This window comes from Dipodomys merriami, unplaced genomic scaffold (assembly GCF_024711535.1).
Source record: "Dipodomys merriami isolate MVZ:Mamm:240054 unplaced genomic scaffold, mDipMer1.0.p SCAF_392, whole genome shotgun sequence".
Taxonomy (NCBI): Eukaryota; Metazoa; Chordata; class Mammalia; order Rodentia; family Heteromyidae; genus Dipodomys; species Dipodomys merriami.
In genome coordinates this window covers 653,974-681,946 of record NW_027205515.1, presented here as the reverse complement: position 1 = coordinate 681,946, position 27,973 = coordinate 653,974, and the positions used below count along the sequence as shown (strand labels likewise).

At 50.5% G+C, this 27,973-nt stretch overlaps 1 protein-coding gene and 1 long non-coding RNA gene across 3 annotated transcripts; one reads left to right on the top strand and one right to left on the bottom strand.

The window, feature by feature from the left end:
• Positions 1-44: 44 nt before the first annotated feature.
• Positions 45-25,674, bottom strand: LOC138805429 (uncharacterized). The gene is made up of 4 exons (XR_011365536.1): positions 25,600-25,674; positions 23,609-23,696; positions 13,150-13,329; positions 45-88 (listed from the first exon to the last, which is right to left on the bottom strand). It is a non-coding gene; the product is annotated as an uncharacterized lncRNA (long non-coding RNA).
• On the top strand, positions 838-17,548 carry Insrr (insulin receptor related receptor). 2 transcript variants are annotated; one of them, XM_069990225.1, is made up of 22 exons: positions 838-1,090; positions 4,229-4,780; positions 6,663-6,966; positions 7,064-7,206; positions 7,392-7,536; positions 8,310-8,524; positions 8,763-8,889; positions 10,694-10,932; positions 11,258-11,425; positions 11,523-11,679; positions 11,999-12,040; positions 12,123-12,343; positions 12,624-12,760; positions 12,842-13,004; positions 13,173-13,278; positions 14,206-14,258; positions 14,447-14,676; positions 15,140-15,250; positions 15,385-15,544; positions 15,847-15,976; positions 16,111-16,245; positions 16,533-17,548. In XM_069990225.1, the coding sequence occupies exons 1-22, from the start codon at positions 985-987 to the stop codon at positions 16,771-16,773; spliced, it is 3,885 nt and encodes a 1,294-aa protein (XP_069846326.1). In that variant the 5' UTR covers positions 838-984; the 3' UTR covers positions 16,774-17,548. The 2 variants fall into 2 exon arrangements, with proteins under 2 accessions (XP_069846326.1, XP_069846325.1); XM_069990224.1 differs by having other exon boundaries at positions 11,523-11,718.
• Positions 25,675-27,973: the final 2,299 nt, after the last annotated feature.

The window sequence follows — 27,973 nt, the reverse complement described above, 5'->3', positions numbered from 1 at the left end:
ACCTGTTGTTGGCAGAATGTGGAGCCAACCGCTGCTCCCCAGGTGATGCCGGCGCTGGCTGGTCCCTCGGCGGCACAGCTCCCCGGATCTGCGGCGGAGCCTGGGGTTAGGACAGGACCCACCTCAGCCAAGCAAGGTTAAGGAAGCTCACTTCTTGGCTTACCCTCCCCCCCCACACACACACTGCTTCCCCGTATTTTGGCCGTATTTCCCCCAACAAGACCCGTCCCCCCCCCCCCCTCCTCTCCCCACCTCAGTCATCAGGCTAAATATTTTGGCTTGACAGGGTAGGCGGAGGGAACTGAGAGGTCCCAGCAAACCAAATCTGTTTAGAACTGGGGGGGGGGGGGGGGGGGGGCAGGACCAGGGCTGGGCGCGGCCCCTGGGAACCCGCCCCGGAAGATCCCGCAGGGAGTGCAGCCGGCTGGCGCCTGGGAGCCAGCGAACCCCTGGGATCGCGGAGACGCAGTCCAGAGGCGCTCCAGGACCCCAGCTATCATTCCCCGGGGTGGTCCTGGGGGCTTCCGCTCCCTCCCCTCCCCCGGTGTTGCGGGCCTCTGGGATTGCCTTTTGCTCTGAACCCTGGGTCAATTTGGAGGCTCTCTCGATTCTGCACATCGGTTTCCTCCCCCTCCCTCCCTCCTTCCCCCTCCCCCTCCCCCTCCTCCTCCTCCTTCATCTCTCTCTCTCTCTCTCTCTCTCTCTCTCTCTCTCTCTCTCTCTCTCTCTCTCTCTCTCTCTCCCCTCCCCTCGTCCCCCCCACCCCTTTGTCTCTGGATTTGCACTGAAGCTATCTCCAGCTGCCTGACACTGGCTTTATGTCTCTGTGGCCCTCATTTCTTTTCGGTCCCCTGCTGACTCAGTGTAGGATTCCTATCTGTCTACCTGGTCCCTCCCCTTCCTCTCTGAAACCTGGGTCTCTGTAATCACTAATTATCTGTCAGACCCTTCTTCTTGGAGCCACCTGGAAAGAGCCAATACTGGATGCAAGCCAGGCCTGGGACCATGGCAGTACCCAGTCTTTGGCCCTGGGGAACATGGCTGCTTATGATCCTCTTCTCCTTGGAATTTGGCCTGAACACGCTAGAGGGTGAGTCCCCAGCCCTATCTCCCTGTCTTCCTCCCATATGGCTGGGATACCAAATAACTGAGCCTTCAGCCAAAAACCCTTCTACTTTTTCTTCACTACTTCCATTCGGAAGAACCATTCATTCTTGTCCACATAAAGGTGTGGGTTTTTCCCCCCTCAGCTCCCTAGGAAGTGAGGACTTGAAAACAAGGGGCTGACTAGATGTCCTCAATCTGATCCTGCCTGTGAAATCATTGTCTTGGTAAAGTCTAAATGAGAATCAGTAAAGTCTCAATAAGAGCCTCTAAATGAAGCAGTGAGAGCATTAGAGGTCATTTCTAGGGCCACTGGGTGGAAACAGACAAGACTAGGGCCAGTAGCTAGGAACCAAGCATCATTAAGTAAGTATATCTATTGTGTAGACAGAAAACAAAGGCTAAATCTAGAATGTGCCCTGTTCCATGTTCCCACCCTTAGACTTCATCTGCTGGGCAGAGGGACTGGTTTGAGAGAGAACTTGCTTTTCCTCCAGGCTTAAGTGTTTCTCCCCAGATAGACATGGCTTATACACATATAAGCCAAATAGTCCTCATGGGGGGGGGGGGGGAGGGCTTGGGAAGAAGAAAAGGAACAGAGGGGAGAGTCAGAGGGGAAGGATTCAGACATTCCCTTGTCTGATTCTACATCCCATCCAGACTAAAGGAGCTCAGGAGTCCAACACTCTGTGCCTACCTGAGGGGTCTTACAATGTCCTTCAAACTGGGGCCTTCCTACAGAGTCAGAGGAGTGATACACGTGGGCTAGGGTAGGGGGGTTTCAGAAGGGTGCCAGTTGCAGGGGCTCTGCCTGAAAAAGCAGAGTGCCAGTCCCACTGGACCCCCTTCCCTTGCTGCAGATGCCAGCCAGGAGCACAGTTGCCAGGATATAGAAGCATGTCCCTGGCAGGGAAAGGGTTAGTATTTGGTCAAGGGACCCAGATGTTGGTTCCCAGTATAGCTCTGCCTATAGCTATGTCCTAGGGGAAGGCAGGGGTTAATTTGCAAGGTCTTAGATTTGTTTTTCCAAACGACTCTCATCAGGGGAGCCCTAGAGAGGCCAAGGCATGATGGGAAGAAGGCGCATGAGAGAACCCCCCATCTGCCTCACAGAGCCTGATTGGCCTTTGTGGGGGGGATAGAAGTGTTTTCTCATTCTCTGCCTCTCTTTTATGTGTCTGTGTACCTGCCTGGGTACACACACACACACACACACACACACACACACACACACACACACACACACACACACACACACAGCTTGCTGGGTAGAGTCTAGCTTAGGACAATTCAGGACAATGGGAGAACCAGGCTTACCTTCTTCCTCCATATCCTCCCAACACTGGGAGGAATGGAACTGGATAGTATAATGTGGCAGTGTGCAGTGTGCAGTGTGTGTGTGTGTGTGTGTGTGTGTGTGTGTGTTGTGTGTGTGTGATGTTGCTAGAGGGCCAGGTGGGAAAGGAGAGAGCAAAAGCTGAAAAGGTTAGACCTGAAAGTCATCCTGAAGGATTCAGACTTGCATCTTCTTAAGGAGAACCCTGCAAGGGCTCCTGAGGAGCAAATGTAGCAAGGCATCCAGCCCCCATAGGGAAGTCCTAAAGTCTTGGGGAGAGAAAGACAAATGAACAGGCACCTTAGGTCTTAAGGAAGTTAGACACATCTGAGTCCCTTAGGGGAGTGGATTTAGGATCCAGCTGTCCATGGCCCACAGTTCCTGAGTACCTAGTAGGTCTGTCTCTTCACTAGACACTATGAGAGATGAAAAGCTGACTCAGAGGGGCTCTGCCCTCCTTGGAAGGGGTGATGAAGATGTACACACACCAGTGCTGGGGACAAAGCCAGAGAGAGGTGTTCTTGCAACCAGTGCTGCTGAACTAAGTTCACTTGCACTGCACCCAAAGGGGAAGTTATTCAGTACTAGAAGGTTAGGGAGGAGAGGTTTGCACAAAAGCTCAGTACCTACTGAGGCTGGACAAATGAGTGAGGACTACCCCCCCCCAAAAAAAAAAAAACCTGAGGGACTGAAATGTGAGCCTCTGGCAATGGGGCGCCACAGTTTCCCTCTGAGAGTAAACAAATGCAGAGACCAGCCAGCTAGCTCCCTTGGCCCAGTAGAGTGCCTGAGTCTCAGTGCTCACTGCTGTGTGCCAGGTATTATACCAGACACTAGGATACAGCATTCTACAAAGACTGCTGCCCTATGGCACTTACAATAAACAAAATAAAATTATATCCTAGCTAGTATTAGGAGTTCTGAGGAAAATTAAGTAGGTAGGGGAGTAGGTCATGTCATAGTTTTAAACAAAATGGTAAGAGAAAGCCTCTGAAATGTGTCTTAAGGAGATGGGGGTGGAGGAAGGGGAAAGACTTCTAGCCAGAGCGAAAAGAAGGCACAAATGACCCTGAGCCAAGAATTAGGCTGGCTTGTTTGAGGGCCAGTGAAGAGGTCAAAGTGGCTGAAGAATGAAAGAAAAGGGACAAAAATCAGAGCAGTAGGGCTGGGAAGGTGGCTCAGTGGTAGAGTGCTTGCCTTGCATGCCTGAGGCCCTGGGTTCGATACCTCAGCACCACATAAGCAAAAAGAAAAAAGCCAGAAGTGGCATTGTGACTCAAGTGGTAGAGCGCTAGCCTTGAGCTGAAGAGCTAAGGGACAGCGCCCAGGCCCAGAGTTCAGGCCCCACAACCGGACCCCCCAAAAAAAATCAGAGCAGTAGCTGGACATCAGTGGCTCACACCTGCAATACTAGCTACTCAGGAGGCTGAGATCCGAGGATCTTGGTTTGAAGCCAACCCTATCTCTATTTATCTATTGCTATCAGACAAAAGAGAAAAAATCCAGAAGTGGATGTGTAGCTCAAGTGGTAGAGCCCCAGCCTTGAGTGAAAAAGCTAAGCCAAAGTATCAAACTCTGAGTCCAACTCCCACACATGTGGCACACATGAAAACTCAGATTACAGGATCCAAATTGCACAGGACCTCCTAGTCTGTAATAAAGGCTGATCCCCCACATTAGTGGCCTAATGCCAAGTGCCTCTGCTCCCCAAAGCTGACAGGACATGATGGGGCCAGCACTTGACCTGGGTTGTACTTACTCACTGATGCATGCCACTTGTACCTACAGTGTGCCCCAGCCTGGACATCCGCTCAGAAGTGGCAGAGCTGAAGCGGCTGGAGAGCTGCAGCGTGGTGGAGGGCCACCTGCAGATCCTGCTCATGTTCACGGCCACAGGGGAGGACTTCCGAGGCCTCAGCTTCCCGCGCCTCACTCAGGTCACTGACTACCTGCTGCTCTTCCGTGTCTATGGCTTGGAGAGCCTGCGTGACCTCTTCCCCAACCTAGCAGTGATCCGAGGTGCCCGCCTCTTCCTGGGCTACGCGCTGGTCATCTACGAAATGCCACACCTGCGAGACGTGGGGCTGCCGGCTCTAGGAGCTGTGCTGTGCGGGGCTGTGCGGGTGGAGAAGAACCAAGAGCTTTGCCACCTCTCCACCATTGACTGGGGTCTGCTGCAGCCTGCCCCAGGCGCCAACCACATTGTGGGCAACAAGCTGGATGAGGAATGTGCTGATGTGTGCCCTGGTGTACTGGGTGCAGCTGGAGAGCCTTGTGCCAGGACCACCTTCAATGGGCACACTGACTACAGGTGCTGGACCTCCAGCCACTGCCAGAGAGGTGGGCGCTGGTATAGAATATAACTGGGGGCCAGAGGGAGGCAGGCAAAGTAAGGCTGAGTGGCCTCATGATAGGGCACCAATTTGTGGGTTGGTTGTTTGGTTGGTTTTTGTTGGTCATGGGACTTGAACTCAGGGCCTGCGCACTATCCCTGGGTTGTTTTTGTTTTGTTTCTGTTTTGTTTTTGTTTTTGTTTTCTCTACCATTTTGAGTCAAAGCTCCACTTCTGATTTTCTGGTGGTTAGATGGAGATAAGAGTCTCATGGACTTTCTTACCCAGGGCTGGCTTTAAACTGGGATCCTCAGATCTCAGCCTCCTGAGTAACTAGGATTATGGGCTTAAGCACCTAGCCTAGTCACTGTTTTGTTTTTTTTTTTAATTTTCATTCATTCTCTGAGACAGATACTGATGTTTTTCCCATTTCACAGAAAAAGAAACTGGGGCTCAGAAAAGTTAAATAATTATTATAGTATATAGCAGTCAAGGAGTAACCAGAAGACAGCATCAGATAATCATAGAATAGGTAAAGGTCAGGTAAAAGTGAGCATGGGAAGACAGTAGGCACAAGTGGACACAAGGAAATGGAAGAAACAGTTTGGGACAGTGAGTACTTAGCCACTTAGATGGCCTGGGTTCAAGTCTCAGCTCTGCTGCTTACTGTTTACTTGACATATCTGTGCCTCATTTTCCTATTCTGTAAATGATCACAGAGTCATTATAGGAAGTGACCTGGAACATGGTAGGGTTTCTGTGTTCTCAGTTAAAGCAACTTCGTCACAGGCAAACCCAGGGTGGGCACCAAGGTCAAAAAAGAACTGGACAGCTGAGCGCCTGTGGCTCATGCCTAGCTATTCAGGAAGCTGAGATCTGAGGATCACGGTTCAAAGCCAGCCCAGGCAGCAAAGTCTGTGAGATTCTTATCTCCAATTAACCACCAGAAAACCAGAAGTGGTGCTGTGGCTCAAGTGGTAGAGTGCTAGCCTTGAGCTGAAGAGCTGAGGGACAGTGCTCAGGTCCAGAGTTCAAGCCCCACAATGGAAAAAAAGAAAAAAAGAAAAAGAAAGAAAGGAAAGGACAAGTGAGGAGGAACAGATATATGACATAGAATCTTCTTTAGGAAGGAAGACGTGGAAACAGAAGGGAGTAAGGGGAACAAGGGAGGACAGGAAAATCTTTCAGAAGGTAGGAGCAGATCTAGGAGTCTTTTCCACGGGCCTCTCTCCCAGAAGTCAGCTCCTGTCACCCTCACAGCTTTCACGCCAGGCAGGAGAGTAACTGGATCCCCACTGTATCTGTGGGGCCCACCTCCCTGGCGCTGTCCTGTTGGCTGTAAACACAGCTGTGGCAGGTTCTCTCAGACCTCTGGTGTACAGTGTCAACAGGCTCTGGCTGACACCTATTGCACACATAGCTGCTGCAGATATCCAGCTGCCCTGGCACTACTCACTCACTGCTGCTGGGGTTTCTACCTGCCAGGGCAGGGAGTTGAAGGAGGCACTTTTCAGGGGCATAGGTAATCTGACCAGGAATGGCCCTGCCTTTACCTGCTCCCAGGTCCTCTTTGCCCTGGGCCTACATGCTCAGGGAAGGCCAGCTGACTCACCCTGGCACTATGCCTAGACAGGACAGCAGGCTGGAAAGCAGCAACCCTGATGGGCAAGGTCACTGGTCAGACACCCCCAGCTAGGCACTGTGGGAGGTGGAGCTACAGAAAGGAGTCACAGTCCTTGCCCTCAAGAGCCCCCTTTCAGAGGTAAATAGAGTGGGCAGCCACTGACATTTCAGTGGGTGATATCTGGCTGCACATTGTGTATCCCAGGAGGGACACTGGGACCAGGATCGGGGAACACGTAAGAATCTAACATAACCCTCTGCCCACAGTGTGTCCCTGCCCCCAGGGGCTGGCCTGCACAACGGGGGGTGAGTGCTGCCACACCGAATGTCTTGGAGGCTGTAGTCGGCCAGAAGACCCTCGCGCCTGCGTAGCCTGCCGCCACCTCTACTTCCAGGGCTCTTGCCATGGGGCCTGCCCTCCAGGCACCTACCAGTATGAGTCCTGGCGCTGTGTTACAGCAGAGCACTGTGCCAGCCTGCGCTCTTTGCCCAGCCGTGCATCCACTTTTGGCATCCACCAGGGTAGCTGCCTGGCCCAGTGCCCCCCCGGATTCACCCGTAATGGTAGCAGGTGAGCAGAGGGTGGGGAAACACCCTTGGGGTAGAGGGGAGGCCTGAAGACACCCACACAAGTCCAAGGCTCATGCTATCTGCTTGCCCTCTGCTAGCATATTCTGCCACAAGTGTGAGGGGCTATGCCCCAAAGAGTGCAAGGTGGGCACCAAGACCATCGACTCCATCCAGGCAGCACAGGACCTGGTGGGCTGCACCCACGTGGAGGGGAGCCTCATCCTCAACCTGCGCCAAGGCTGTCAGTATCCACCCCAGAGCCACTACCCTCTCCTTGGCCACACTCTCCATCCCTTGCCTGATGGGCTGAATTACCACTTCATCTCACCCTAAATTCCATCCCTGAGTTCCATCTTCCCTGCCTGCCCACCACCCCAGGCCCCTACCCTGAGAACCTATCATGATTCCTGTCTTCCTCATCTTCAGACAACCTGGAACTGGAGCTGCAACATAGCCTTGGCCTAGTAGAGACCATCACAGGCTTCCTCAAAATCAAGCACTCCTTTGCTCTTGTGTCTCTGGGCTTTTTCAAGAACCTCAAACTAATCCGGGGAGACACTATGGTGGATGGGTAAGAATCAGGCTTCTGACCAGCTCCTTTTCTCTAGCATCCCCTGAGAATGGGCTCTGGAACCATCTACTAGGTGTGTGACTGGACACGATACCTAACCTCTTGGTCCTTAGCTTTTTTTTTAATCTGTAAAATAGGGCTAAGCTAACTCTGCTTCCTTCTTAGGATTGTTGTGAATGGCACTTAAGTCCTTACATGTAATGCATTTAAAACGATGCCTGGAACACTAGTGTATACGATTAAAATCAAGGTCACGTACAAGTCTATGAGGATTGGCTATAACTATTCCCAGATCCTCTCAGATGCCCAGTGACACTGGCTGGGCTTGACGCCCATCCTACCCCCTACCGGTCAAGGCCTACCATAATGTAGGTATATTTTTCAAAATAAAATGACTGTTTTAAATTGCCATCAGTCAGGTAGTTTCCTGTGTGGCTTCTCCTGTCTCCTTGCACATTGTCATATCCTCCTAGTTGACAAGAATGTGTCATCTTCCTTGTGTCCCCCAGGCCTGCACAGAGACTGGCACATAGCAGGAGGTTAGAGTTATAGCAAGACGATAGAAAGAAAGAGGTGTTGACACCATTTCACTATGGGGACACCAGAGACGTTGGGTGACTTATTGGACATCATACTCCTGATCAGTAGACAGGGAGAGGGTATCTGAGTCCCCCACTCCTGTGTGTTGGATGTGAGTGATCTGCACAGTGGCCAGCACAGCTCCTCCAAGAGGAGCCCCACTGTACAAAGCATAGTCCCCTGGCCTCCCCCAGGAACTATACCCTGTACGTGCTGGACAACCAGAACCTACAACAGCTGGGGTCCTGGGTGACCTCGGGGCTCACCATTCCGATGGGCAAGATCTACTTCGCCTTCAATCCACATCTCTGCTTGGAACATATTTACCGACTGGAAGAGGTGACTGGGACTCGAGGCCGGCAAAACAAGGCTGAGATCAACCCCCGCACTAATGGAGACCGTGCTGCCTGTAAGGCTCAAAACCCCCACCTCAGAGCAAGCAAGCACGGTCACAATGAGACTCATCTGGGTGCTCACAGACACATTCACACATAGCAAAACATGCCAGACCCAGGTACCCAGGGGAGGGGACACTTGAAGAAGATAGCTTCTTCAGAAGTGGATTTGGGCACAGGAAGCTACATGGTCAAGGTGGGAGCATAAGCATGTGACGTGGAAGCAGGTGTTCACCCACTTGTCCCATTCAGGCCAGACTCGGACCCTTCGCTTTGTGTTCAACATGACGGAGGCTGATCGCATCCTGCTGCGCTGGGAGCGCTATGAGCCACTGGAGGCCCGTGACCTGCTCAGCTTCATCGTGTACTACAAGGAGTCGTGAGTACTAGGGGCAGGGCTGAGACGGGCAAGGGGCACTATCATCAGCTCAGGACCAAAAAAGGAAGAACCCAACTTCTTCAACACTCAGGTAGGGTAAAGGCAGAGCCAGGAAGCTAGGACTCCTAAATAGCACAGGGCAGGGCCTATGTCTGGCTCCCTTCACTTTTTTTTTTTTTGGCTCCTTCATGCCTCAGTTTCCCCTTACCAACTGAAATGAAGAGGACAGTCAGAGCTTGTAAAAGCCCAGGAGAGCATTCTTCTGGGAAGGCTTGGCTAATTAAAACTTCAATTCACTATGTTAATGTTCTATACTGACCACATGCTCCTGGCCCAGTGGCGGTTTGGGGAGTGCCCACTAATTTGGCCAGTTTTATGAGCAGCTCTGCCAGCATTTCATTAAAGCCAAAGGAAGAGAGGGAGCAGGGATCACAGGGAACAGCTGCTATTCTTTGAAAAGAGGGAACTGGCCCTAGCAAGAGGGATAGTGACTATACCACAAGAAGGACTTCTCCAAATGCATGCATGGCTAGGAATCCAAAAGAGATTTTCCTTTATGGGTGAGAGATGGATTTTGGATGACAGGCTGGGAAGGCAGAAGTGTCAATGGTAGACAGAAGATTGGGAGGACTTCCTGTGAGCTCAACTTGAGAAGTCTTAGTTGACCCCTAGCTCAAGAACTGGGAGGAGGGAAGAAGGAAGTCAACGATGCAAGGCCTACTCAGTCTAGGCTCACCCAGGACTCGGTGGTAGGAAAAAGTATAGCATAGGGAGCTTGTCAAGTTTGATAAATACATACTCCCCTATAGCTTCTGATGGTTAGCCCTAAGTAGGGTCCCTAAACTTGACCTGCTAAAAGCTCTCAGCCTGCCTCATCTCTCAGCTGCCAAATGTTGAGAATCTGTTTTAAGGGTTACTAAGATTTAACAATTAGTACCCATTCAGTATTGTCCCATCCCTGCTCCTGGATTATCCTGCTTCTGGGTCCCAGCAAAGTTCTACAAATCTGGCCTGGTCTTAAGTTCACTATCACCAGCCCCAATGACATCCCTCAAGTTCTGTGCCTGGCTCAAGATGAATTCCACCCCTTCTGCCTCCCTCCAAAGAAACTGATATCATCTGTGTTATGCTTCATAGTCTTCCCACAATCCACCTTGATGTGGGCTCCACTTTCATCTTGCCCAGCAACCAGCTCCCCACCACTTAAAGCCTGCTCTTACTTTGGTTCCCACAGCCAGCACAGGTTGCCACAGTTCATTTCCTTAAGGCAGTGGGTCCTGGCTTTGGGTAATTGGGACTTGTTTGAGATTTGTTGAAAGCTAGGAATCCTCTCTCCAGAAAAACACACATGCACAGAACCAAGCCTATAGTCTGAGAGGCTCATAGGCCTACCAAACCTATGGATGGGCCTAAGTTAGCACTACATTACCCTTGAGAAAAGAATGGTCTCTTGGTTCTTCCTCCAGGAGATCACACTTGAGATGATTAGAATAGCCTTATAACTTGTTATCCCTAGAAAGGGGACTCTTTCACAGCCACTTCCTAGTTTTATTTCTACATACTTTTTCTGTTCACCAAGTCTAAAACTCAATATTTCCTACTAAGGATGAGGAGATTTTCATCACAAATTTGGCCAGCAGTAGATATCATAGGGCCTACCGGGTCTGCTGTTAGCTGAAATTACTGTTTTCCCCTCATGGATAGTAGAAGATGAATGGCAACAACAGTCTAAAAAGGTCAGAGAGACAGGAGATGCTAAAGATGGGGCTGAGCCACTCCTCAGCTCTGGCCATGGGGTCTTCAGTCCATTCCAGAATGCCACTGAGCATGTTGGTCCAGATGCCTGTGGAACACAGAGCTGGAATCTACTGGATGTTGAGCTGCCCTTAAGCCGCACTCAAGAACCAGGGGTGACATTAGCCCCCCTCAAACCCTGGACGCAGTATGCAGTGTTTGTGCGGGCCATCACACTGACCACTGCTGAGGACAGCCCCCACCAAGGAGCCCAGAGTCCCATTGTCTACCTCCGAACCCTACCTGCAGGTAGGCTGAAGCATTTGAAGGGGGGTCACATTTAGATTCCTGGATCCTAATGAGAAGGGGGAACTCAGAAATAGAAGCTGGGGCTCTAAATACCTGGCTTAGAGGCTGGGAGATCAGATATTTAAGTCCTAGAAAGAATGGGGTAGGAGGTATGCATTGGCCTAGGGTGGGTGAGGTTAAGGACATAATACTGAGTTCTAAGGAGGGAAGGTTGAAGGTCACCTGTTCCTCAGAAGGGGGTGGGGAGGGTTGAGCCACATAGGAGGGGCTTCTTATCAAATCGTGTGTATGAAGCCCCTGAGTTGTACCCTCTTCACACCCACAGCCCCCACCGTGCCCCAAGAAGTCATCTCCACGTCCAACTCTTCCTCCCATCTCCTGGTGCGCTGGAAGCCACCGAACCAGCGCAACGGAAACCTCACCTACTACCTGGTGCTGTGGCAGCGGCTGGCTGAGGATGGTGACCTCTACCTCAATGACTACTGCCACCGTGGTGCGCGGGAAGGAACCCCAGACCAGAGAGACTGGTGATGCCAGGCCAGAGTCGGGGCGAGGGGAGGGAGGTAGAACACGTCTCTGCTTTCGTCCAGGTTTGCGTCTGCCCACCAGCAACCACGACCCTCGCTTCGACCGCGAAGATGGAGTACTGGAAGAAGAGACTGAGCCTGGCTGCTGCCCTTGTCAACACTCGCCTCCTAGGCAGGTCCTGCCCCAGCTGGAGGCGCAAGAGGCCTCATTCCAGAAGAAGTTCGAAAACTTTCTACACAATGCCATCACCATTCCCAAGTGCGACCGGGCGTGCCCGAGGGAGTGGGCGGGGCCTGGGAGGGACCTGTGCCGGAAGGCGGCTTTCTGGGCGTGGCCTTTGCCTGTGGGCGTGACCTTGCTGGTGGGCGAGGCCTTGTCGTATGGGCGGGGCCTTGTTGGTGGGCGGGGCCTTGTTGGTGGGCGGGGCCTTGTCGGTGGGCGGGGCCTTGCTGGAACGGGTTTGGACTAAGGGCGCGCTGCGCAGGGCACGGGGTGCTTTTCTAGTCAGGCCTGATAGGGACCCCCCTGGCCTCCCCAGATCCCCATGGAAGGTGACATCCATCAACAAAAACCCCCAAAGGTGAGCCCTGATGGGACCAGGCACTGAGGGGCGGAGACCCGGGATGGCTCAGACCCATGGCTCTGACTTATGCCTTACATAGGGACTCAGCGCGGTACCGCCGGGCCTCGGAGCCCCTCAGACTAGGGAGCAACAGCTCGGACTTCGAAATCCAAGAGGACAAAGTTCCCAGGGAGCGGGCGGTGTTGAGTGACTTGCGCCACTTCACGGAGTATCGGATCGACATCCACGCCTGCAACCACGCAGCGCACACCGTGGGCTGCAGCGCGGCCACCTTCGTCTTTGCACGCACGATGCCCCTCAGTGAGTGTCTCAGACATGCTTTCTATCCCCACCACTGACTCAAAGCCCTTGATCCAATCAAAGCTCTAACTGGCAGGTTTGATCTCAAAGCCTGGCTTTGCTCACACCACCCAGTTCCCATAATCCCACAGCCTTAGAAACTTCGTAGTGGGGGGGGGGAAGAGAGAGAGAGAGAGAGAGAGAGAGAGAGAGAGAGAGAGAGAGAGAGAGAGAGAGAGAGAGAGAGAGAGAGAGAGAGAGAACTGCTTGTAGCCTGGTTGCTGGATGTCCCCTTCTGCAGGAGAGGCCGATGATATACCAGGGAAGGTAGCCTGGAAAGCTGCCAGCAAGAACAGTGTCCTCTTGCGATGGATTGAGCCACGGGACCCCAACGGACTCATCCTTAAGTACGAAATCAAGTACCGCCGCCTGGGAGAGGTAAGTACCCCCGGACGCCTATCCCAGCCCTCATTTTGTGCCTCCATCCTCATCCCAGTCAATTGTTCTGTGCTCCCTCAGGAGGCCACAGTACTGTGTGTGTCCCGACTTCGATATGCCAAAGTTGGCGGAGTCCAACTGGCTCTGCTGCCCCCGGGAAACTACTCTGCTCGAGTTCGGGCCACCTCACTGGCTGGCAATGGCTCCTGGACAGAGAGCATCGCCTTCTACATCCCTGGCCCAGGTATAGAGACTTGCAAGTTGGAATGGCCCCACCCAATTCCCCAGCCTTCCATAGGCTCCTTCACCCCAGTCCTGCACCATTCTCATCTCCCAGTGTTTGAAAAGAAGCAGTCCCTACTCTCCGCCTTTTCAATCTTTGACCTTACCCTCTGCTTCTCTTGGCCACCAGAGGAGGAAGATTCTGGAGGTCTGCATGTTCTCCTCACTGTCACCCCCGTGGGACTCATGCTGCTCATCATTCTTGCTGCCCTTGGTTTCTTCTATGGCAAGAAGAGGTGATGATAAGTTCCTGGTTCCCACCGCTGCTCTCTCCCTGAGACCTCATCCTAGGGTCAGTGCAGTAAGAAGTAGGTCAGACAACAGAAAGGACTTTTTTAGAGGCAGACCTCTTCCCTTGGGAATGGCATGGAAGAGAGAGATCTCTTAGCAAGCATGTCAACTAGCCTGCTTTGACTGGGGTTTTCCTTGGTTCCTACGTCTTGAGAAACCCGTCAGTCTGATTTATTGGTCTCCATACTCTGAGCTCATCCTGACAGAGTGAAACTGGTCCTGTCAAAGCAAGGGGAGAGGCAGCGGAGACTTCCAAATGTATGCCAAGACACTTGGTATGAAATCCCTCTGCATGGGCTGGGAAGGTGGCTCCGTGGTAGAGCGCTTGCCTAGCATGCCTGAGGCCCTGGGTTCTACTCCTCAGCACCACATAAGCAAAAAGAAAAAAGCCAGAAGTGGTGCTGTGGCTCAAGTGGTAGAGCGCTAGCCTTGAGCTGAAGAGCTGAGGGACAGCGCCCAGGCCCAGAGTTCAGGCCCCAAGACTGGACCCCCAAAAAAATCGTTGAAATCCCTCTGCAGCTGAATCTGAGGGGGAGAGAAAGAACCTTGGTTCACTGGGCTCTAGTGATTAACCTAAGGGGCAGGAGTAGGACCAATTTAGCATGAGTGTGAAGGGGGGAGGAGAAGGGAGGGAGACTGCTTGTGGCCTGGTTGCCACTTGTACTTCTGTGTCTGCCTATTTGCAATCTGCCAGATCCCAGGACTAAAACCAAGAACAGCTTGAAAAGTTTTTAAGGCTCCTCAGGAGTCCCCCTGACCAGAGCTGGGGTTAGTTGGTAGCCCCTCTTGAGACAACCCTCTTTATTATCATTTGGCATTGTCCACTCCTTCCAGAGGACCTTTCCAGTCTGACCCCTTGTCTCCCATTGCAGAAATGGCACCCTGTATACCTCTGTGAATCCGGAGTACTTCAGTGCCTCTGAGAGTAGGTCTGGAGGTGGGTGGACAGGTGGTACGGGAAGGGAGACAAAAGCAGAGATGGGGCAGACTTCCAACAGACCTTCTTGGAGAAGGGGGTCTTGGGGCCAGAGTGCTTCAGAAGAGGAGGCAAGAAGAGGCTAGAGGCATGAGAAAGAGTGCCATCCTTGCCTCTCGACCCCCACCCTCTCTAAGTGTATGTCCCTGATGAGTGGGAAGTACCCCGAGAGCAGATCTCCATAATCCGAGAGCTGGGCCAAGGCTCTTTTGGGATGGTCTATGAGGGACTGGCACGAGGACTGGAGTCTGCAGAGGAAGCCACACCTGTGGCCCTGAAGACGGTGAATGAGCTGGCTAGCGCTCGGGAACGCATTGAGTTTCTCAAGGAAGCTTCCGTCATGAAAGCATTCAAGTGTCACCATGTGGTAAGGGAGGTCAAGGGTATTGTCAGGGTCATATTTAGGGTTAAAGGTCACATGGTAAGAAGGAAAGGGCAAGAGATGAGATCAGGGTATCATCAAGGCCAGGGTTGGAACTGTAGTTAGGATCTTAACTGGGGCAGAGGTCATGTTAGTGTGAGAGTTGTTAAACAGGGTCATGATGAGCTGAGATCAGTCATGGTTGAGGATCAATATTGAGTGTTCAGGATCATGATTGGAATTAAGGTCAGAGTTGGGTCAAGTTCATTACTGTAATAACAGTATCTATGATCAAGGTTATAAATTAGGGTCAGGTTCATGATTAGGTCAGGATTAGGATTACAGTCAGGGCTGCAGAAAGGGTCAAGGTGACTCTGGGTCATGTAATGGTGACAGGAAGTCAAGGTTTTAGCCAGGTAGGTCAAGGGGAAGTGGGTAGAACTACAACCAAACTCTCTGTCCACCCTAGGTACGTCTCCTGGGTGTGGTGTCTCAGGGACAGCCAACTCTGGTCATCATGGAGCTAATGACCCGTGGAGACCTCAAGAGCTATCTCCGATCTTTGAGGCCTGAGGCAGAGGTGGGAAGCAGGGAAATCATGGGCCAAGAAGCAGGGGAGTTGGAGAAGACTTGGAGACATTGAGGAAGGGAATCAGTCCTTGTGCCAGCACAACCTTTAGGCTCCTCTTCACCAGTCTCCTCTCTTGGCTTCAGAACAACCCTGGGCTCCCACAGCCAGTCCTGGGAGATATGATGCAGATGGCTGGTGAGATTGCCGATGGTATGGCCTACCTTGCTGCCAACAAGTTTGTGCACCGAGACCTGGCAGCCCGCAACTGCATGGTGTCCCAGGACTTCACCGTCAAAATTGGGGGTATAGAGGGAAGCCTGAAGAGTAGAGAGACTCCCCTAAGCTTGACATAGGAGATCTGAGCCTCGCCTGCAGATCTGTCCCTGATAGCCTGTGAGAACTTTGCCAAGTTCACCTCCCCTCTTACATTTTAGTCTCCCTGTCCAAGATCAGAGGGCTTTAGATAGGATGACCTCCAAAGCCCTTTGAATTCTCACATTCCCGGATGCTTGGTGACTCTGGAGATAGAGAAGGTTGGGAGAGACATTCCTGTGGGGCAGGAGGTGGTATGTGACTCCTCTTCCTCTTCCTTCCTCACTTTCTAGACTTTGGGATGACCCGGGATGTGTATGAGACAGACTATTACCGCAAGGGTGGGAAAGGGCTGCTGCCTGTGCGTTGGATGGCCCCCGAGTCCCTCAAAGATGGAATCTTCACCACACACTCGGATGTCTGGTGAGGCCTGATTGCAGCAGAGGGCTCCAGGGATTGAAGGTGACATCTAAGGAGGGACCTAAGACACTTCCCTCCCTTGGATGGAGGGTGAGGGCAGTACACTGAGAAGCCTAGCTGTCCCATGCATCCTCTAGGTCCTTTGGTGTGGTACTCTGGGAGATCGTGACCTTGGCTGAACAGCCCTACCAGGGCTTGTCCAATGAGCAGGTGCTCAAGTTCGTCATGGATGGCGGGGTCCTGGAGGAGCTAGAGAGCTGTCCCCTTCAGCTGTGAGTCATCTTTGATGCCTCTCCTTCACCCTTGTCTTGCTCTAGCATACCCCTTAGATTCTGGCCTACCTCCTCTGATGTTTCAACCTCATTCACCTCCCGCTATGGACCCCTAAATCTAAATCACCACTATACTCCCCATTTACTCCACTCTGACCCTCCCAGGCATAGTGCGCCATCATACATCTCTCACACACACACACACACACAGACCGTTCCAGAGCAGGAGACAGGGGCTGAAGACTGGGGCTTCAGGAGCCTCTGACACTGCCCTGCACACCCACCAGGCAAGAGCTGATGTGTCGCTGCTGGCAGCAGAGCCCACGCCTACGGCCTACCTTCATCCACATCCTAGACAGCATACAGGAAGAGCTGCAGCCCTCCTTCCGCCTCCTTTCCTTCTATCACAGCTCAGAGTGCAAGCGGGGCCACGTCTCCCTGTTGTCTACCGATGCAGAGCCCAATTCCCCCACCGCTCCAAAAGATGCTCCAGACTGCAGCCCTCAAAATGGGGGTCCAGGACACTGAAGATTCCCCCACCCCAGCCTATTGGCTTCTCATGGGCAAATAGAACCTGACCTTTATGACCATGAGATGTCCAGGCTCTACCCCTTGTCCCATTCAAACAGGGTAGGAGTGGCCAAGAGTGGGACAGAGAGTAGGGGCTAGAAAGGGGAGGGGGCATCTCAGCAGATTCATACGAGGAAGTTCCTCAGAAGTCTGAGCTCATGAGAAGGCTGTACTCAGGGCCACATCAGTGGCATCCTTAGACTGGGCAGTCATATCCTGCCCTCAGAGTGACAGACCTGCTCAGAGTAAGAGAAGGCTGTGCACCCTGGAGGCAGGATCAGGAGGCATACGGTCACTGAAGCTTTGGATCTCCTGGAGACATCTATAGCTGCCATATATTGGAAACTAGATGAGCAATCAGAGACAGGCCTGGAGCCCTCTCCACTCAAATGTGGATTGTCCACTGCACCAGCTTTCCACTCTGCCACACTTCAGAGGCTGTAAGGAAAAGCCAAGGTCCTGGGCAAGCAAGTTCTAGCCTGGGCCTGGTGGCCCTGCCTCACTTCTTCCTCTTTCCTTCCCCCACCCAGGGACCCCCGAGCTTGGTGCTCCTCCTTCCTCTTCCCTGGGGGCATCCCTTGGTACATATTCTCCCCTCCCCTTGTTCCAATCTTCCCCTGAAGATTAGCCTTGGATCATTAAGTCCTTAAGAGCCTTGTCTTCCTTCCTCCCCTCACTGACCCCATCCCTCACTACCCTACCTCTCACGGGAAGACTGGAGAAGATACAATAAATATGGAAGTCTGTTTGTACCCTGGTCCCTGGCAGCCCATTATCTCTCCATCTATATGGCATTGACACTGGATGAACTTCCTCTCTTCCTCCTTTGGGATTTGAGGTGGTGACCCTAAGGCAGCAATACAGGATAAATACACTGCTGTCAAACACCACCTCCATGAGGACCCTAGCAGCCCAGGGTTGCCATGGCAGTGAAATGTTGCTATTATCTCCTGCTCAGAGCCAGAAGTGGTTGAGCCCCTCAGGGAACCTTAGTTTCTGGCCTCTTAACAGAACCAGCCAGTCCCTCTTACCTCATCTTTATTTTGTCTTTGCTATATCTGACCACTGGGCAGGCATTTCCTCCCCCAAAGTCACAGTACAGATTTTAAGTGGACAGAACATGGGTTGTGAGGGATCCTGGTGATATCACCTATCTCAGCTAAATGTCCTTCAACCAAAGCAGAGGACACATGCTAAAGCAGGGTTGTGTCTGGTTCCCTGTGGTTACTTGGGGAAGCCAGAATCTCAGCTTCTGTCCTATGAACAGATAATGCCTTTGAGAGGTGTTGTGGTTGTACAGGAAGTCAGTATCCTGGCTTTGTGTCAGCTCTAGAGCATCTGAAGTGGGAGAGAAACGGAATAATGGTATTAAACCTTGGGTAAAGGGGTGGTGGCAGCTCAGGGATTTTAATGGGGGGGATGGAACCCAGGGCTTCTCACATGCCAAGCACATACTGTACCACAGAGCTGTACCCGAACTTCCTGTATCTAGGTCCTTAGGACCATGGCAGCCATGCTGCCACACTGTCACATATACTGAACATCCTTACTCCAGAAGCTTTCTTGCAAGCCAAAACACTGTCAGGAAGGCCCTCCAGGGCTCCATCTCTACCACAGCACTACGCTGTTACCCTGAAAAGGTCAGAGTGGGCAACAAGGACAACCCAGGCAGAGCCACACCCCTTCTCTGCCCTGGCCCCGCACTGAATTGCTGACTGAAGCAACACTGACCCCTAACGGTAATCAGCAGAACTGCAGCTGCCAAGGGGCTGCATAGAGAGGTGGTTCTAACCCCATCCCCACTACTGTGCGTCCAGGAAAAAGGGAGTGGGAAGATTCCATCAAAAGCAAGCCTCGGACCTCACACACACACACACACACACACACACACACACACACACACACACACACACACACACACACACACACACACACCACAGTACACAGGCATACCTGTACATGCACATTAGGACAAAACACAGACATGGGTTAATCCCCAATCTCCAGGGCTGTATCTCACATGCTTAGGAAGTGCTGGCTGAGTATGGAGGAGCTGGTGGAAAGGGCTGAAAGCTGAAGCAAACAGCTTCATCAGTGCGCTGTCTGGGTTCTACCTCTGAATATGTGAGGTGGTGGTTGCTCTAAGAAGAGCTTCGTAAGAGTGGCTTGTAGGGAAGCTAGAAGCCAAGCTCTGCTGCCACCCATGTCCCTGAAAAGAGTGAATTTAACAAGATAGCAAGAGAGCTGGAGGTTGGACTAGAGAAGGGACTTCACAAGTATACAAGGAAGCTTTGTGGAGGGAAGATGTCCCCTCGGGGATAGCTGGAGACAGACAGTAGGTGGATCTGGGAGGGAAGGATATACCCCTACCACAGGGGAAACATCTAGAAGCACCTTTTTGACCCCCTTCTCTATTCCAGATTCAGACAGAAGTTAAAATTAAACAACTAGCCTGTAGCTGGCTAGAAGTTGAAGTACAAAATAGAGACAGCATAGAGAAATTGTCTGGGCCTTGTGACAGGTCCCTCGCCTGGGCAGAATGGTGCTGGGGGTTGTGTCTCATTGACTGCCTCTTTTACACTTGTAAATAACTGACAAGTCTTTGCAGGGATAGGAAAACATTGAAGACCTCCAGGGAGAGACAGGAAAAGACCCAGGGAGGGGGTAGAGGTCGTCTGAGATCAGCAGAGCTGTGCACCAAGCCAGACCTTGGTGGAAGCAGATGCAAGTGGGGGCATCCACAGCTCCTCCCCCTCTCACCGCTGAGCAGAGGATTGCAGCCAAGGCCGTTCCTGGCTGTCACTGCATGGGAGGAAGAGTAGGACACAGGAACATAAAAGAGTAGCATCGCCCCTACTCTTGGGGGCGGGGTCCTCTTGTCTCCTGCCTCCCTTCCACACATACACACGGTTCCCTCCAACTCCTAGGGAACTTAGATGGCAGGGCATAAGGTGGCAATGCTGGAAGAAAATTGTCCTAATATAGGCCTAGTATGGATATGCTGTGGAGCCTCCTCTCCTGGTCTCTGAATGGTTTATCTTCTCCAACTTTGCTGGGGGATAAGGCACATGGCCACCAACCCACAGCAAAGGCCTTTTTCCTTTCAGTCAGAGGTTCCTATGAATGACCTTTCAAGGGGACACTGCCTGCCCCCTTCACACCCAATAGGAAAGGAGTTTTGGGTTGTTCTCATCTCAGCAAGATTAACAGGCCACATGCTGCCACCCCCTTCACACCCTTATCTTTGCCCAGGCATCAGAACACTTGAATTATTGACAAGAAATCAAGACATGTTAGGTCCTAGTGAATGGCCAGTAGGGTAGCATCTGCCCCCCATTGGAGAGAGTGGAGGAGGGGCATTAAAGTATGTGCCAAATGGGGAATCCAGGTGTGTTGGGGAGATGGCTGGGATGGCTTCAAACTAAGGATCAGTTGACACTTAGGTGTATATTTAGAGCTAAGGACACCTGGTCAACCGTGGGGTACACAGGAGGAGCTGAGATCAGGCTCTCATCTCAACATTAGCAAAGTGCTTCCAATATGTCACAGCAGCCAGGTGCCACTGGCTCATGCCTGCAACCCTAAGCTATTGAAGAGGTTGAGATGGAGAGGATCACCGTTTAAAACCAGCCTGCACCAGAAAGTTTTCAAGACTTCTCATCTGATAGCGGCATGCAGTGGCATGTGCCTGTCATCATAGCTACAACAGGAAGCCTAAAAATAACTGGACAGGCAGGAAGCAAGACTATTTCCCAAAAAATTCCCACAAAGCTAGTAAATGGACAAAGACCTAGGGAGAGTCTTCTTAGAAGAAGAGGTTAGAATACCATAGAAACCCATGAGGAAATGCTCACCATCCCTGCCCACAAAGGAAATGCAAATCAAAACAACTCTGAGATTCTATCTCACCCCAGGTATATTGGCCAACATCATGAATTCAAACAACAAATGTTAGCGGGGATGTGGGGGTTGGGGGAAGGAATCCTACTGTACTGTTGGTAGGAATGAAAACTAGTACAACCACTCTGGACAGCAGTGTGGAGGTTCCTCAAAAAAACTAAACGTGGCTGGGAATGTGGCTTAGTGGTAGAGTGCTTGCCTAGCATGCATGAAGCCCTGAGTTCCATTCCTCAGAACCAACACAGAAAAAGCCAGAAGTGGTGCTATGGCTCAATTGGTAGAGTGCTAGCCTTGAGCAAAAGCAGCTCAAGCACAGTGCCCCAGGACTGGCAAAAACAAAAAAAACTAAAAACTAAACTAAACATAGATCTTCCCTACGACCCAGGCCAGAATATCACAAGCCAGATACCATAAAGGCACATGCACATCCATATTCATTGTGGCACCATTCACAATAGCCAAGTTGTGGAAACAGCCCAGATGCCCTTTAATAGATGAGCAGATCCAAAAAATGTGGAACTTACACACAACGGAATTTTACACAGCCATTAGAAAGAATAATATTATGTCATTTGCAGGGAAATGGATGGACCTACAACAAATCATGTTAAGTGAGGTAAGCTAAGCACAGAGAGAGAAACTGCACATGTTTTCTCTCATATACAGAAACTAGATCTAAAATACACCAGGACATAATAAATTATGCAGGTCTCTAGGCATTTACACACAGTGAGGCCAAAGGGGGGTACTTTTAGGAGAGGAACAGAAAAGCGGAATGCTTATGTGTATCTGATTATGAAAAATAATATTTATCAAATGAGCCCCAGGAAATGGAAATAAGAGGTTTGTTTTCTTTGTTGCTGTTTTTTTTTCTTGTTTATATCTTTGAGAGTGTGAGAGGAGGCACAGAAATGGAGGGACAGCCGGGCGCTGGTGGCTCACGCCTGTAATCCTAGCTACTCAGGAGGCTGAGATCTGAGGATCACAGTTCAAAGCCAGCCCGGGCAGGAAAGACCATGAGACTCCTATCTCCAATAAACCACCAGAAAACCGGAAGTGGCACTGTAGCTCAAGTGGTAGAGCGCTCAGCTTGAGCTGAAGAGCTGAGGGACAGCGCCCAGGCCCAGAGTTCAAGCCCCACGACCAACAACAACAACAACAACAAAAGAAATGGAGGGACAAAGGGTGAACAAATGCAGCAGTGGTACTCACTGGACATGTTGAAAATGAACTATACAACTTGTGGGTGTAGTTGGAAGGGAAAAACTGGGAGAGAACAAGGGAGGGGTGACATTGTCCAAAAAGAAATGCACTCTTAGCTGTGTGCCAGTGGCTCACACCTGTAATACTAGCTACTTAGGAGGCTGAGATCTGAGAATCACAGTTCAAAGCCAGCCGGGGACACGCTTATCTCCAATAAACTACTCAGAAAAAGCTAGAATTGGTGCTGTGGCTCAAGTGGTAGAACAGTACCTTTGAGCACAAAAAGGCTCAGGCCTTGAGTTCAAGCCCCAGGACTGGCCAAAAAAAAAAACAAAACAAAACAAGAAAGAAATGCATTCTTTACCTGACTTATGTAACTGTAACCCCTCTGTATATTACCTTTATAGCAACAATTTTAAGACTTTAAAAAAAAGTGCCTCTTTATATGTATATAAAATGCTGAAATGAACTTCAAAGATAGGGAAACAAAGGACTTTATTCTCAATTTGTTCTTTTTCAGATGACTCTGTATTCTTTACCTTATATATGGTGTATTCGCGTGCACATCTGTGGAAGGGTGGGAGGAGGGCACAGAATCTGAGGGAAAAGGGTGAAAAACTGCAGCAGTGGAGCCCACTAGACATTGATGAAACTGAACTATACAACTTGTAGGTGGCAAGGGGAAGGAGGGAATGGGAGAGAATAAGGGAACAGATAATACTGTATGAAAGGAAATGTACTTATTACCTGATGTATGTAAATATAACTCCGCTGTACATCACCCGTAAAATAACAATAAAGTAAGTTTTAATTTAAAAAATAACCAGGGCAAAGTGGGTACCAGTGACTCATGCCCATAATCCTAGCTACTTTGGAGGATTGGGATTTGAAGCTAGCTCAGAGAGAAAAGTCTATGAGACTCTGTCTCCAAAGAAACCAGTAAAGAGACAGTCTGGAACTGTGGCTCAAATGATAAAGTACCAGCTGCCCAAGCCAGCCAAGTGAATATGAGGCCGAGTTCTTTGATCCCCAGTACCAGCAAAAGTAAAGTAATCAGTGCAAATATCCGAGCCATGCTGGAGGCATGGCTCAACAGTAAAGTGTCTGCCTAGCCAGCATGAGGCTCTGAGTTCAAACCCCAGCATGTTGTGGCTGTTGAAAAGAGACCCAGGGCTGGGAATGTGGCTCAGTGGTAGAGCACTTGCCTTGCATGCATGAAGCCCTGGGTTCGATTCCTCAGCACCACATAAGCAAAAAGAAAAACGCCAGAAGTGGTGGTGTGGCTCAAGTGGTAGAGCGCTAGCCTTGAGCTGAAGAGCTGAGGGACAGTGCCCAGGCCCAGAGTTCAGGCCCCACAACCGGACCCAAAAAAAAAAAAAAGAAAAGAAAAGAAAAGAGGCCCAAAGATACATAGAGTGAGTATTCAGAGTGTGGGAGGGGCAGGGATGACTATTGGGCCTGCACGTCTACATTTCCCTAACCATGAGATCTTTGTCTAATACCTCCTAAGCCAGGACATGCAGTCCCTGCCAGGAACGTTGCTGACTGAGGAGGTATTCCAGCCCCAGCTGGAATATGGCCCTCATTGCACCAGGAAAGACAGGGCATTAGCACAATGTTGTCTCCCTCACTCCCTGCCACTACACACAGGAGCAGGAGGGGCATGACAGGGCAGTGGGGGATAACTCACGTGTACAAGGCTTTGCTTCCTCCTTCCCCCGCAACTGGCCTTCCATATGTGGCCTTCCACAGAACAGAGTGGGGGTGTGAGAGAGGATCTGAGGCAAGAGAGAAAAATATACAAAGAGAGAATTTAAGAGACAGTTGAGCAGATGGGTACCCGTAGTTCACACCTATAACCCTAACTACTCAGGATGCTGAGATCTAAGGATCCTGGTTCAAAGCTTGGTTCCAAGTCTGTGAGACCTTTTTTTTTTTTTCTGCCAGTCCTGGAGCTTGAACTCAGGGCCTGGGCACTGTCCCTGATCTTCTTCTGCTCAAGTCTAGCACTCTACTACTTGAACCACAGCGCCACTTCCGGCTTTTTATGTGTATGTAGTACGGAGGAATCGAACCCAGGGCTTCATGCATGCTAGGCAAGCACTCTACCACTAAGCCACATTCTCAGTCCCCATGAGACTCCTACCTCCAATTAACCACCAGAAAATGGGAAGTGGTGCTGTGGCTCAAAGTAGTAGAGTGTTAAGTCTTGAGCAAAAAAAAAAGCTCAGGGACAGCATCCAAGCCCTGAGTTCATTGACCAAAATGAAAAGCCAGGTGAGAGTATGAGGCCCTGAGTTCAAGTCCCAGTACCCACACATACACATAAGACAGAGAGAGAAAGAGGGAGAAAGAGAGGGAGGGAAGGAAGGAAGGAGAGAAAGAGGGAGGGAGGGAGAGCGAGCGAGCGAGCGAGCGAGAGAGCGAGCGAGCGAGAGAGAGAGAGAGAGAGAGAGAGAGAGAGAGAGAGAGAGAGAGAGAGAGAGAGAGAGAGAGAGAGAGAGAGAGAGAGAGAGAGAGGAGCCTGGCTCGGGGTTTATATACAACCAAGCATTTTTGGTCTATAGTCTGGCGTGAGATAAAGTCCATATTCTCAAATGTAGGAGTAGCAGCATGTTTTTGTAACCCCATGGATATGTCTCAGCTGGGGAGACATAAAACAGGCAGAGAAAGAAAAAAGACATTTTCCAGAGATTCCCAGCAACTCAGGTTTTACCCCAAGGAAAGCTGTCATCACTCTACTTAAACAGAACGCGAGGGAGGATCTCAGCGCCCAGGGATCAGCCTCCACCTTTGGTGAATCCAAGATCTCTGAGTCTCGGTTTCCCCTCCCTTCATCTCTCACACACAGCAATTTGGTTTGTGTTCCTTTTCCCTGCCTTCTCTCACCGTCTGCTCAACTTCTCCTCCAAGTCTGAATGTGGACTATCACACACATGTGTGTGTGCATCTGTGTGTCTGTGTGTCTATGTGTGTCTGTGTCTGTGTGGCTGTGGCTGTGTCTATGCCAGTACTAGCGCTTGAACTCAAGACCTAGACACTGTCCTTTAGCCCTTTTGCTCAAGGATGGCATTCTACCACTTGAGCCACACCTTGACTTCTGACTTCTTTTTGTACCAATACTTGAGACTTGAACTCAGGGCTATCCCTGAGCTTCTTTGCTCAGAGTTAGTGTTCTACTACTTGAGCCACAGTTCCACTTCTGGTTTTTTTGTTGGGGGACGAGGGGTGGTTAATTGGAGATAAGAGACTCACAGACTTTCCTGCCCAGGCTGGCTTTGAACCACAATTCTCAGATCCCAGCTAGGATTACAGGTATGAGCCACCATTGCCATTTGTCTCTGGAGCCTCTTCTGATGCCCATTCTCATGTCTCCTCTCCTGATATCTCCTCTGAGACAAAAGGACTGCTCCTTCTTGTATCCTTCCGCCACTTCCATGCTTCTATCTGAGCTGTCAGCCTAAAGTTATCAGTCTGCTACCTATCTATCACTCTTCCTTCCTGCCTCATTTATCTTTGTATCACTAGAAACCATCCACAAATACATAGATTATAGGTTTCAATAGATGCTAGACAAATCAAAGATAACAAACTAGCTAAGAGCAGAGAGTGGAGGAAAGGAGGAAAGATAATCCATCTTGAGATCCAACCTTGAACTGAACGTTAGTTGAGCATACTCACTAGTTTGCTGAAGCAATTATTGGTGATTTGTTTTCCAATCCTCAGTTAACTCATCTGCAAAACAGAAAGTCCATCACACACCTCATCAGCCTGACCCAAGATGCCTGTAGGGCTTCTGGCCTGCCTCTTCCTGGAAGTGGTCAGGATGATGTTCAGACCACACCTGAAGACCTCAGCCCCTGGGTCTTCACCAGCAAGTCTGCAGTTCAGACTGCAATGATTCCTTTCTAACACAGAGTCTATGCTTTGGACATGCTAGAGGAAGGAAGGTGGGACTCTTTATTTCCCCCATCCCCTCTAGCCCTCTAGATCCAGCCCTTAGTGTCTTCTGTAAGATCTTGAATTCCTGAAAACACTTCCTACCCTGATCCTCCATTGCTTTGGCTCCTTTGGTACCCTCAGTACATTGTGAAGGCAGAATACCTGGAGCTGCCTAGATTCTCCAAGGTCCCTGGAGATCACCAGGCTCTTTGACATTTCCCCACTAGTCTCCTTTCCCCATTTCCTCCAGGAAGTTCTTGACTCTCACTCTCAGGTCCTAAGGAACCTCTTTCTCGTCTCTACAGATTCTTGGAATCCCTAGATCTCTTTGTGATTCCTCTCTGTCCCCTTTGGGCACTGCCAGTCTCAGCATCACCTGTGAGCTCAGCCACTGAGTATAGGAGCTGCTTTTGTGCTACAGAACCCCTACCTCTACCCTCGTACCAGTGCTGACTCCAACCAGGTCTTTCCTCTGCCTTATTGTAATTGGCCCTAACAGCAAATTTGGTCTGACAGCAAAATATCCACAGCAGGGTAGAGGAGAAAAGTGGAGAGGCATACTGATCAGACACAGTATGTTCTTACCATGGCTCCTGAGTAGCTAGGATGACAGGCATAAGCCACACTATTTATTCTTGTTACCTGCTAGTTTTCAGGAAGAAATAAAAATAATTAAAAAGGCTGGGAGCTGGTACCTCATGTCTTTAATCCTAGCTACTCAGAAGGCTGAATCTGAGGATTGCTGTTCCAGGCCATCCCAGAAAGGAAAAATCTAAGAGACTCCTGTCTACAATTAACCATACAAAAAGGCCAGAAGTGGAGCTCAAGTGGTAGAGTGCTATCCTTAACAAAAAGCCCAGGGACTGTGCTCAAGCCCTGAGTTCAAGCCCCAGGACCAACATACACACACACACACACAACACACACACACACACACACACACACACACACACACACACACAGCACTGAAAAAATAGTATGCATGAGTGCTTTACCCAGATGTGAACTCCAACAGAATAAAGGCGAGTTTTTATTTACTTTTGTATGCCTACCCCCAGCATGCTTTCCTACAGTGTGGGCAGAGAATCTATGCTGACTAAACAGATACGGTACAGTTAGGCTTTGGTTCTGCAGAGGCCTAGAGCTGATGAGAGAAAAGCATTATGTGGAATCGAAAACATCACCGGTGCTTTCAGTGGTGTGGGGGTGTTAGGAGAGCTCATGATAGTGCCAAAACATGTCCTGCTGCACCAAAAGCCACATGCAGAAACTACAGTTGTACTATGGTTGTCTGTTCTAGGTTGAAAGGGTAGGCGTTGAACTGTTTGGGTTAGGAAAATGTCCTAGACTCTGATTTCTTAAAGCTTTGGCCTGGTCTTTCCAGGGAAATTCAAGTCCTTCTCTCCTTCCGCTCTTCTCTATTATGTTTAACATGAAATCATTCTGTGGGAAAGCAGTTAAGCAGAAACACCCATAGATAGGAAGTAGTTGTCCCCAACCCCTTGTGGGCTGTTTTGGCCAGGGTTTGAGATCTGAACGCATACCACCTGGTTCTAATCCCCCACTTCCTGCCTGTGTGACCTTGACCAAGTTGCTTAACCTCCCTGAGTCCCAGAGTCTCTGGGATAGAATAATAACAGCATCTCCATCATGGGCTAAAGTATGTGAGTCTATAACTGTTCTGCACTGTAGCACAGTGCTCACTCATGGCAAATGCTCAAGGCATAATGGCTAGATCTCCTTCTGCCTCCATATCCCAGGAGCTCCAAGATGGAAGACCCAGGTTCATGGTGTGACTGTAGCTAAGTCTCTTTGATCTTGACCTCAGTTTTCTCACCTGTATCTCAGTACCAGATAACCCCTAACTAAGGCAAGACAGCTACTTATCAAGCAATAACTGATTTGCAACATAAGGTACAAATAAATGCAGTTGTCCTGTTCCCTGAATGCATAGCATAGGACTGAAACCATGCAGAATGTCACCTGTGGGATCCACTGGGTGTGCTCCGCTTGCTATGTGGGGCACAGATCTCTGGTTCCCTTGATTACCTGCTTCCACAAGCCCCAGCCTAGAGCTTGCCATAAGGGACAGAATGGTGCACATTGTATTTGA

Bases quoted from the DNA above. Each gene is read 5' to 3' on its own strand.
- Insrr (XM_069990224.1), top strand. From the start codon at position 985: ATGCAAGCCAGGCCTGGGACCATGGCAGTACCCAGTCTTTGGCCCTGG. The intron at 11,719-11,998 runs GTGCGACCGGGC...TGGCCTCCCCAG, and splicing joins AATGCCATCACCATTCCCAA to ATCCCCATGGAAGGTGACAT. The intron at 12,344-12,623 runs GTGAGTGTCTCA...CCCCTTCTGCAG, and splicing joins TGCACGCACGATGCCCCTCA to GAGAGGCCGATGATATACCA.